Source organism: Mastigoproctus giganteus, chromosome 4 (assembly GCF_048544385.1).
Source record: "Mastigoproctus giganteus isolate SK-2022 chromosome 4, ASM4854438v1, whole genome shotgun sequence".
Classification (NCBI taxonomy): domain Eukaryota; kingdom Metazoa; phylum Arthropoda; class Arachnida; order Uropygi; family Thelyphonidae; genus Mastigoproctus; species Mastigoproctus giganteus.
The window spans coordinates 141,984,931-141,997,472 of NC_143578.1; the positions used below are offsets into that span (position 1 = coordinate 141,984,931).

At 36.6% G+C, this 12,542-nt stretch overlaps 1 protein-coding gene across 3 annotated transcripts in view; it reads right to left on the reverse strand.

The window, feature by feature from the left end:
• The window catches only part of Dbct (Dihydrolipoamide branched chain transacylase E2), a 561,035-nt gene extending 551,820 nt beyond the window's left edge, over positions 1-9,215 (reverse strand). For all 3 annotated transcript variants that reach the window (XM_090372955.1, XM_090372954.1, XM_090372953.1), the window contains exon 1: positions 8,974-9,215. In XM_090372955.1, the coding sequence (XP_090229081.1) occupies positions 8,974-8,996 (23 nt within the window). In that variant the 5' untranslated portion in view covers positions 8,997-9,215. The remainder of the gene's footprint in view (positions 1-8,973) is intronic.
• Positions 9,216-12,542: the final 3,327 nt, after the last annotated feature.

Here is a 12,542-nt window from a genome sequence, read left to right on the forward strand (position 1 = left end):
ACTGACAAACAATTCCACTAAGACATTTGCTATTTCTCCCAGTGATGACAACTCCTTCTCTTCCCAGTTCAGAAAATACAAATACTAATCAGCCCCCAGTTTTAGCTGGGGGCTGAACCTATCTGCCATTAAGTATTTGTATTTTCTAAGAATACAAGGGTAAGTATTCTTAGAAATTACTTACTTGTTTATACTTGAGGAAAAGCTAATCCAAGCATCTTTCTTTGCTTTTCTTCTTATTTGGTGGAACTTGGCTTCAGTCTTTTGAAGTTAATTAGGTTACTAGTTGTGGGGAATTTATGAATTAAATTCCAAGCTCTATTTTTTCCCTGTTTGGTACAATGTGATACAGTGTGATACAATCTTTATTCCACCAGTAATTACTGTGTTTCCATTTTCCCATAAAAATTTTGGTATTGCAGAGGTAGCCAGCTTGTAATATTTGGTTAGTTACATGTTCTCTGACATTGTCTATGGGCTGGGATTGGATTATTTTATCACCTAACTGGACATGAGAGGCATATTCATTCTAGTGTGCTCCACCAAATTTTCCAGTGGAGTGACACAGTGAAGGAAGTTTGCCCGTGTACCCGTGTTTGGAGCTTGCAGAAAATCGGCAGGTGATCACGGTTTGGCGAGTTCTCAAGAACAGACCACTCCATAATAGTATACATGGAAGGAGAGCGGATTGGTAGGTCTATTGCACTCGTGAATCCTGTCAAAAAATGAATATAGGTAGGTTCACCAGTTTTTTTTTTTTTTTTTTTTGATTTGGTAGTTGTTGGCGCATCGGCTTCTGTGGCCATATTGCACCTCCCAAGGTTTTTGCAGTACTTTGATCCAAGCCCGAGGCGGGAATCGAACCCGCGACCTTTGGGTTGCCGGGCAGGTACTTTACCCACTCGGCTAGCCCGGTCGGCGGTTCACCAGTGTTGAAAAGGGTAAGTTGATAAGTATCAAGAAAGGATTCTGTCAGCTGTCTGTGTTACCTCTCTTGTCAATTGTTGGAGATCCCCATATCAGATGATGAGCATTGAAGTCTCCGAGTAAGAAGAATGAAGATGGCAGCTGTTCTATTTGATTTTCTAGGTCATCTGAAGAGAATGAGAAATTTGGAGGAATATATATATATATATATATAGATGCTATTGTAGTGATGCCAATTACAATGCTTACTGCCACTACTTCAAAAGGAGTCTGAAGAGCGATATGTTTGGATGGTACACTGATTCTAACAATAACTGCCACCCATCCACGGACAGGAGATATCTTGCCTGAAGATATTAAAATTTTTAAACATTGGACAAACTTGTGAATTTAAATAAATTTCCTGTAGGGATATGCCTGCTGGTTTATAACAGTCAATGAGTTCATGTAAATAGCCTTTTTTTATTGCAAAAGGCTCTATAATTCCATTGAAGGAGCCTTTCCTAATAGCAGTTTTGATGGTTGTTTTTGTTTCTGACTGCTTTTTAGTTGTGACTTGTTTGTATCAATCTACTTTTGTCTTTTTTTGAAAAGAAGGGGTGTGTTACATCCATTTCATTTGTCACATGAAGTTCTAATATTCCATCATTTGAATTATGCTGTTGTTCAATATCTATTCCGGTTAAAATCGGTGATTTCGATACCATGGTTTCTGTAACTTTTGGTTTTGCTGTCGGAGGTTACATCGGCTGGAATGGTAACTGAGGTATTACTGGCTTGTTGCAAAGGACACTGTTTGGAAGCAGAGCATGGAACATGCCCAATTAGAGATAGATTTGGAGGAACTGTAATACCTGTTTGAATACCTACTGACTGAAATTGTTCAGTGGCTCTGGCATATGCATGTTTTAGCTCTGTTTTGATTATTTGTCTTCTGACCTCTGAATACGTGACTTTGTTTTCAATTTTATATTGTATTTTTTTCCCTTGCTTCCATTGTTTGCATATTTTGGAGAAAGCGGGTGATTACCCTAGATTACCCTAGCAGTGCATTCAGATTGATTGTGCTTCTTTGATCGACAATTAGGACATATTGCCCCACCTCGACATGCAGTTTAGGAGTGTTCATATTTTTGACACTTGTAGCACCCAAATAGATTCAGGATGTAAGGACAGACGTGGTAATGGAGATAGCCTGCTTAAACAGATGACAGTAGGATGGGAGAGCTAAAAGTGAGGATTATGCTCCTGTCATAATTCTCCTTGCTTGGATGACTCACGTAGCTCTTGAACTATTTCCTCCTCTGATACAGTTAATAAGTCTCATTCTGCAATTACTCCCTTCGAGGAGTTTAGGGTGGCATGGGGAGTAAGTTTTATTGGTTGTCCGCCAAAACTAGTCATGTTTCATAACTTTGCAGAATGCTGGGATTTCATGCTCTCTACCAGAAAATCCCCAGACTGGAGTTAGCTTACTGATTTTGGTGAACCTGCTGAAGACTCAATGCATTTCTGAACAAGGAATGGGGATTGTTTACTCAAAGGCTGCTCAAATAGACAGTGCAGTATGAGGAAAGCTAGTATGTCCTCTTGAGGGGTTGTTTTCAATCTTTTGGGTTGAGAATAGTAATTTTTGCTGTCACTTGTTGCTAGCCTTGAGCTCAATGGCTCTAAAGGTGGAAACAGTGTTTTCCATCTTTGCTCCTTTCAGCCCTGAGAGAGTGGATCTTCTCCGGTTACTGGCCCAACCACGGGGAGGCAGGAGCAGTGCCACTACAGTCACCAGGCATGTAAAAGTTAGTAAGTTAATTTGATGGAAAAATAAAGTTGGTTTTCCTTTCTGTAAATTAGTTACAATTCATAATACTAAGTTTACAATTAATTAATGGGAACATAAGAAAACTTCTACAAATGAATAAAACTTTGAGAAAAAATGATCTAGAAATCACTCAGGGAATTCCTTGATCACTGTAACCCTTGGCACCCATAGCCCCAGTGTGATTCAAAACCTGCTAAGATAAGAACAGAAGTCTTTGCTGTTTTTCTTCGCTTTCTTTGCCACACATTTCTCATAAACTGCCTTAGCGGCAAAGGTAAAGAAAGCCTGCACAAGAATGACGAGAAACGCCGGATAACATACCCGGAAAATTAGTTTGCCGATACGGCACTCTAGCGCTGCTCACTCGGTAAACAGATGGTAGATGTTATCGGTCTGGAGCAAAGTCGAGAACAATATACTGATTGACAGGTAGGCATGGCAAACGCCGTGCTGATTGATGCGCGAACACAACACACGATAACAGGTTACCTCCACTTGAATCCCATGGGAGCTTAAACCTCTCCCGAAATGGAGGGGGTAACCTAACCTTTTTTCATTTAGAATCATGAGTGGACTAGCACATAAATTGTTTATTAATAAAATATTAATATTTTTTATTACTGTACTTTTATTTTTAAAGACACTCATACGGATACACACGTATCATAATGTCAATCAGCACCTTAATAGCTATTCAGTATATATATATAAAGACTCTTTCTTTCTTTTTCTTTATTTCCCAACCTAACGTTTAAGTTTAGGTTGCGAAATACAGTCAGTCCTCGTATAGCACGATAGTTGTGTTCCTAGAAACACTCGTGCAATGCAAAATCATGCAATATAAACAACAGGCCCTATGGGAAAAATAGGGTTATGTGCCGACCACCCAAGATTGAACACACATTTGTAACTGAAACATTACCAAACACAATAAATAATCGTAATAAAATACGTAAGTATTTTATTATGACTATTATGTAATAAAATATTGCTAATGCTTTTGTTTCTATCGTAAGCAAACTTGTTTTTTGTTTGATTTTCTATCCAAACAGATGACAGCCGTTCTATCTCTTCCAATTCTTTGTGTCTTAATCTAATGGATTTTAATTACACTTTGAGTTGTTCCTGCTATGAAAGTTGTTTTTATTTTCTCTGCATTCTTTGTAATTCTCGGGGTTGCCTCATTTAGGTCTGTAGCACGTGCAATATCACATGGTCTTTCATTTCGCTAAAAGCCTTTCACAATTTCATATTTTTTCTCTATCGACAGAAGCGGACTGGCCATAAGCCTTACCGGGGAAACCCCGGTGGGCCGGAGGAGGCCGGTGTGATTTTGGCCATAAACCATAGTATGAGGCCACTATAAATTTTCCCGGGTAAAACTTTTTGACCCAGTCTGCCTCTGTTTATCGATATTGCTTTTCTTTTTCTCTCTGAATCTGCAGTGTCTTCACCAGGACGCTTCCTTTTCACGCCTTTTAAGTATTTTACTCATTTTTAGGGAATAAAGCACAATTACAAAACGAGGAGGCACGCTTGATACACATAAACAAAGCTGTGTAGCAACTGAATAAACAACACCATAAAGACAGAGATACACTATTAACATTTTACTAAAGCACATTTCTAGGGATTACTACCATAAAACAATAAAAACAATTTCCAGTTGCGTTTCTGCTAGTGGAATCTGTTATAAACTGGTAGTAAACTCGATCTAATTGCATTTATGATTAAACCGATAGCTGGAATTGTGTTGGTTTTTACGTTATTATGGTGAAATGTGTTTCCCCTTCACTGATATAAAGAACAAATACTTTTCAGAACCTTCTCTTCGTTCCTATCGTGTTGCGTTCAGTTGGGGTGATTCTGCGTTCGACTGCCATTTCTTGTAAACACAAAGGCAAATCGTGTACAAGTGAATTCGGTTCGTGTTATATAAGATATCGTTCCCCTATTTATAAATCATGTATGATCAAATTCGTGTAGTGCAAACACATGTTATACGAGGACTGACTGTACAAGGAAACCTTTTCTTTTATTTCCTAACCTACCATTTAAGCTCAAGTTATGAAATACAACGAAAAACAAAGAAACATTTTCCTTTTTTCGTAACCAAACCTAAATCAATACAGTAAAAGCACGCATCAACTCCAAAAATCTGCTTTTAATAATGAGAAAAAAAAAAAAAAAAAAAAAAAACACAATGAAGAACATAAAAATGAACAGAACAAAACTTTCTCAGAAAAAAAAATTCATGAGTACAAATCATACAGTTGGACCTGAATAGCTATTCGCAATTTGAGTAACAATATTGTGAAAAGTATCTTCTTTTTTTTTCCATAAATTTGGGAAACCACATATATTCATTAATGTGATCCATCAACATATGTTTACAGCTGCCATTTACTCCTTTAGTTACACTTTTTAGTTTCTTCCACTGGGCTTCGATATTATTCGTATGTGCTCCTGTATGTGGATGATGTAAGAAACAGCGAGTCAATGGCAAGAGCAAGTTAACCAAGATCCAACATACGAGACTTTGCCATTCACTCTGATCTCAGTGAGGATGCGAAGAACAAACTTCGTTGAAATACACTGAAATGAACCTTATGCTAAAATTGATTGTCACAACCATAAGAAGTACTGCTTTCACTAGTAACTCCATACTTAAGCATCAATCAGATCACAAATGAATGAATCATGATTTCTGAAGATGAAGGTTGGGTAGGACAAGAATCATCTTCAATGAATACGAGGCCCACTTTGAACTCTGAACTACTGAAGTGTCTTCAAATGACAGAATTTCCAAAAACTTTTAACATTCATAGGTTTCTGTTTTGCAGTTTTCTCTAATCTGAAACAAAATTTGATTCAAATTTTCTGCACATTAAAATCACTAATTTTAAATGCAATGAAACAAACACCTTCTATTCAATACACACTAATTAAGATTATGATAAACAAGCAATTCATGCATTACTATGTCTAGATAGTCACCAACATGTGACAAGTTGCAGCTTGCTACAATTCAATATAACTTCATATACAAAATCAGTCACTGAAATTTTTTGATCACACCTCACATATCTCACAGAGAAACCATATAAAAATATCAAGGTTTTGAAAACTTTAATTTTTAGAAAACTCTTAATGACATTCTTTTTTTTTTTTTTTAATAAAGTTTTGTAAAGATTTCATTTTTAATGTTGATCCAATTTCTAATTCTGCAGAACTGGCTTTATATGATGACAGTGGTACTAACATGTTATATAATGAAGAACAATGTATAAGAAAGAAAATTTCTGCAATCTTTTCTTTCCTAATACCAAGTGAAAATTGTTTAAGGATCCTGCTCAGGTAGTAAATTATTTTTTGACTATGTGTAGGACTTTGTTTTAATATTGCTGATTGCAGGTAATATCCGAAGGTTTGAGGTGTATTTATTTTATTTTATTTTATTTTTTTGCTGATGCTGTATAAGCTTGCTTTCTTGCATCATTTGCCACTGGTAATACTAATATGATAGTCATGCAGAAATTAAAGATTCTTAGTGGTTGCTCTTATTTCTTTTTAGTGAGATGTTCATATTATGAATTTACTATTTATGTAAATGAATTATTTCATTATCCTGTTATTTGTTTGAACTATTTGCTTATTCCATTAATCACAAAATGTCTGAAATATGAGTTGTATTACAAATTTTAATTCAGTAGAAAATTGGTAAAAAAAGTTTGATTACATATTAAGTTGTCAGGTGCATGCTGTTGCCATGTTTGTTTTTTTTAAATCAGAAGATCCATGAAACATGGGTTGCATTTCAATTTTTGTTAACATCCAGAAGAGGAAATAAATATTTTAAAAAGTTGAATCAATATTACATTGTAAAATGTGTGCAATGAAGTGAAAAGAATTAGTTCCACATAATTATAATTAATTGGTAAAATGTTAGTTACTTTTCAGTGCTGTTAATAATTTTATTTTAGCCGGTTAATAACTAGTTTTAAAAGAGTTATAAATTACTGGAATAAGTTGCTTACATGGGTAGTAGAGGCTGATAGCTTGGGGAAATTCAAAGGTCAGCTGGATAATTCAATATTACCTAATGGTTGGTTGTCTATTTCCTTTTCTTTTCTTTTTTTTAATTTTCTTATTAATGTTATTTTATTTTTATTATTATTTTATTTTTATTTATTTTTTTTTTTTTGGCTGGTGCACATAAGCCATAGGCTTCCTTGCACCATGTGGCCATTGCTAAAACTAAGGTGACCAACAATATCAAGGTAATGTCTGATGAATTCAAGAAACCTTTACCAGTTCACTAATGTTTAGGAGAGAAAAAGAAGAGGCAAACTTTCAATCACTATACATTCAGTTCTGCATCTTATTATTCCAATAAGAAAAACTAACAGATAGATTACTGCATATGACTGGGTCCAAGTTAACTGAGCAAGAAGTTCAAAGACATACTTACAATCCTGAGTTCTGTAAGAACTAACAGGACACAGATTCCACAAGAACTCAAATCTCCATGTAATCAATTAATTGGTTCAACAATTTTTACCTGGCAGTTACACTAGCTACCAGGAGAAGAATAAAAAAAAAAAAAAAAAAATCAGAGAAACAGTGCAATCCCATTTTTCAAAATTTAAAAAAAAATTTCAAACAGCGAGTAATCAACTCCTTTGTCATGACACCCCCGTTTTTAAAATTCACATGGAGTTTTTAAACATTTTTCTGATGTTAACTGTGCACTTATTTAGTTTTATCAAAATATTATAAAAACTTGTTCCGAAAAAGATTTATGCAAATTTGACATTATTTATTATTGGTACAAATGTTTAGGGGAAGTAGGTAACATCTAAAGGAATGTGAATCGCATAGGAACCCATAACCGGAAACGTCACCGTAAGTCGGTATACGACACTGTTCATCAGTTCGCGAGAGGGAAAATTTCTGGTTTAATCATTCAAGCAGTAGCCACCACACGAAGAGCATGCATTGATATATGAACTGTGAGCTGGCAGATATGCACCTAGTGTATGGATTAGCAGAGGGCCCACACGGTGTGCGCCCCCATACGGCACAACATCGCTTCGCAATAAATGTGTGAGCAGGTATGGTCTGTGACTGCTTAGCTGGCCCATACCTGTAACATCATGAAATGCATCCATCTCATACTCCATTGTTAATATTGTCAAATAAATGTTTGCCACTAATTACTGTCTTGTGTCATTTCTACTTCTTGTGCCTCTGCTACTACTTTCCCGTGACGTTTCTGGTTATGGGTTGCTATGCGATTCCCATTCCTTTAGATGTTACCTATCTCCCCTAAAAGTCTGTACCAATATTTTTGAGACACCCTGTATACATATACACACACCATGCTCTTCAATGTATTTTAAGTGATATAAAACAAAATTGGGTAAAACTCATGATTAGGTTACCCCATCCAACATGGCAAAACAGCGGGAAAGCACCGATTGACAAGTTGTGATTCCACCTAGGCTGATATGCCTAGGGTGTTTTTCCTCCATTTGCCGCTGTTTTTAGATCGCGAACTCATTTTCCGATTCAAAAACAGCAGGATGGGGGAGATAAACACCCTACCTAAGCTAAGCACCCCCCACTCCTCGACAACACAAAACAATCAGAAAGAAAATGCCTCCACAATAATCACCCAATCACAGCATTGAGTGGGAGGTGACTCCACCTGTCAATCACCGCACTCTTTCTTCGCTTTCATCGGGGTACAGTGTACTGGAGTTCAACCATAAATTGAAAGGTTGTGCCAATGCACAAGAAATTCCTTACTACTGGAGATGGCAATGTGAGGCCCAAAGTTAAGGTCAAACAAACGTCACAAACAAGTGAGTGCCATGTGAGTGTGATCTTGTCGACGCAAGAAATCCCATACAGTAGGCATAATCTTAATTATTCTTGCAAATAATTAATTCCTTTTTACAGGGAATAGAAATTTGGAGGGAAGGGGACCCGACGTCCCTGCTTGCAGCGATAAAAAACAATCACATCACGTGTCCTTGTGTTTTCAAGTGTTCTAATAACATGTTATAACATATCATGCGTTCATCAAAAAATAAAATGTTTCATTTTTCATATAAGGTTTCCTAACAAATAAAAGCTCTCCGGGATATATATATATATTTTTAATCTAATCAAAATCTCACAACATAAGCAAATAAAGTAGAAGATTTAACATTAATACATACACACGTGACTTTGCAATTTCCATATATGAAATTCTTCCACATATTAGCTGATAACACACCAATACACCTGGAAACTGTCGCCATATTTCTCATTTTACTACGTACACTGAGGCTTCAATTCCGTCCAGTTCCAAATCCGTCGTCCACTATTTAACACAGTTACATGTGACATGTTACTCTCTCACGTCATGTAACATAGCTTCCACTGAACAGAATCACCTACTAGGAACACTACCGGATGGAGGTTTTAAACCGCTGATTTGTGGTTATTTATTTTATTTTTCCAATAAATTCATTACTGTTGTGTGTAGCAGTAGTACAGTTTTCAGCAACTAAGGCCATATTGCTCAGTGTATACTATCTGTAAATTGCTTGTGTTCTTTGGTAGATTTTCTGCTTGTTAGTCAAAAAAACCCGCGTTTCCCAAGGAAAACAAACTATGCTATCTTCGCCTGAGACCGACTAACACAGAAACGTTGTGGAAAAGACCCATAAAAATTCCTCGCGACAGGACTCGAACTCGGGTTTTTTCCGTCCCGTGTGACAGCGATTTACCACCTGTGCTAGGGCTGTCACAGTTACATGTGTTTGTGTGTGCTGAGTGCGTAAGTCTCAAGTTTAGCTTGTTTTCTTTTCTTTTTTTTTTTTTTTCAGCCGCATCAGCAACTTAGGCTACATTGAGCAGTGCATAACCACGTCTGCAATCTGGGTGTATTCTGCGATCAATTTGCAGTTTGCTGAAATAAAAACCCAGGCTTCCGGGAGAAAAAAAAATCATGCTACCCTCACCTGTGACCGACTAACATAGAAACGTTGTAAAAAAAGACTAAAAAATTGCTAACGTCATTGACATCATTCTAACTCAAGTCTTTTCTATCGGTTTGTGGAGGACAGCGATCATACCAACTGAAAATTCAGTGCCTCGTGGGCGAAATCAAATGGTAAAACTAGGAAGTAAGCCCATTTTCGAAGAGAAATATTATTTTGGGAGAGACTACAAAGATCAGAGAGTGAGGAAATAAGCAAAATTCGGAAATAAGCATAATTTTCAGAGATTTTGTTGCTTTCCCCCACCCAATGGAGGGCTTGGGGATTAGGGTTACAAAAATTTGAAAACAACCATGGAATTCTTAGACTGAAATGGAACACAACACTTTATGATATAAATGCAAACTGTTCAAGAAAACTCAATAAATTTTCTAGACAATAACTTCGAAGTGACCAATGTATTAGCATAAGCTTTAGTAAAGGTATATATGTTTCAAGAAAGCAAACTCATATAGCATGAGCCAAAAAAAACCCCTTCTCATTTCACCCATCCACTCGCTCCAAATGTTTGTTTAGTTCTGACTAGAATCTAGTTCTGCTAGAGCCTCAAGTTACGTAGGGAGCTTAACTACCATACAAGTTAGTGCAATGGCATCATATCTATACATAGCCAACTACTTAAGCAGTTATAAATTGGCATCATTAAGTATATCTAATATTGTGAATACCTTCACAACGAATTGCCATGATATTACGCTACCTCGAATAAGTAACGCTTCACCATAGTACAAGACTCTTGTTACTTATTATCAGCGGATACCATCACCGATTCGGAGATTATTGGCTCTTCATCAGTGGGTAGGCAGGTACCCTGGTGATGCAATGATGACAACCCAGTTGCGAAGTATAACTTCACAATATGAGAGATGCTTGATGGTGTGGAGTAATTTAGATTGCGATATAGTTTAGGGCAAAAGCCTCAAGTTACATAGGGAGCTTAACTAGTGTACAAGTTAGTGCATCAGGCATCTCTCATATTGTGGAGTTATACTTCGCAACTGGGTTGTCATCGTTGTAACACAAGGGTACCTGCCCACCAGTGGTGTATTGGGCCCAGAACGTACCAGAACGACGTTCCGGTCTACTCAAAGAGCGTGTACTACTACACTCCCGCTCCTGCCCACTCGGCTACGGAGGCGTTACTTTTTTCTAAATGCCATAATAGAAAATCCTTAAATTTATACACCTAACTAATATTATGAAACAATGGCATAATCAAAGGTAAGGGAGAAATATCTATTTTACTCATTGCTACTAAAAATATATATTAATAGCAATCTTTAAAATTAATAGATTTCTTTAAAACTTTATTTAAAAACAAAAATATAAATTTCGCAATGAAACTTGAACGTTTCTTACTCAAGTACAATTTGTAAGATAAAGGGATCCAACGAATGAAATATACTGTGATGCGTGCGAATGCTCAATTTGATTCGCCATGAACTGAATGCTAGAACTGATTGTTCTATGAACCGTGAGTCCGAATTCTGATTCAGTTACTGTACAGTCGATATGGCGTTATCATATAGTCTTCTGGAGAACGAGCGTTCCGGTACTATTTTTTTTAGCGCTAAACCTCTGCTGCCCATCCACTGATGAAGACCCAATAAGCTACAACTCGGTGATGGTATCCGATGATAATAAGTAACAAGAGTCTTGTCCTATGGTGAAGCGTTACTTATTCGAGGTACTGCAGTATCATGGCAACTCGTTGTGAAGGTATTCACAATATGAGATATATTTAATGATGCCAATTTATAACTATTTAAGTAGTTGACTAAGTACAGATATCACGCAATTGAGCTAACTTGTATGGTAGTTAATCTCCCTACAGAATGCCTCCAACATATATAGAGAGGTACATGTTCTAAACAGTGGGACCCATTGATGATGTTGCCAACAGCAAATTCTAAATAGGAAGCATTAAAGGAAGTAATTTTTAACGCTACTAAGATTTTTGTTCGAAGAAATACTCCTCTAGATTTAGGCACAAGTCAGAGGAACTAATGACACTCGTGGCAGAGAAGAAAAATGCATGGGATGCACATAAATTGTCAGACAACATAGAAGACTATGCTATGTAAAAGCTAGTCCATAATCAAGTCACAAAGGAGGTTACGCAAGCAAAGGCAAATTATGAGAAATCTTTGGGAAAAGATTTCAACCAAAAACAGCAAATACTTCTTTACTTATAAGGAAGGGGATGAATCAGATCGGTCCACTAAATAGCAATGGTTTGACTATTGATGATTCTGCTCAGAGAGCTGATAATCTGAATGAGTATTTTGCATCTACATTCACGCATGAGGAGTTACTCAGGGAGAGGGCCAGATGTTTATCAAACTCTAACAGGGAGTTAAATGATTTGTAATAACTGAGGGCAAAGTGGATTTGTAATTTTGATAGAATTGTTGAAGTTTAACATAAGAAAGGCACCTGGGGTAGATGGGATCTGTCCAGTATACATATACAATAAGGTCCGAAACGATGCCAATGGGTGATAGTATCCAATGAGAATAAGTCTTCTTATTCTCAGCGGATACTATTCAGCATAGCAGAAGACTATTGTCTGCTCCTATACTGAAGCATTATTTATTCAAGGTAGTGCAATATCATGGCGACTCGTTCTGAATGTATTCACAATATGAGATATACTTAATGATGCCGATTTATAACTACAAAGTAGTTGGCTACATTCAGATATGATGCAAATCCACTAACCTGTACACTAGTAACTTCCC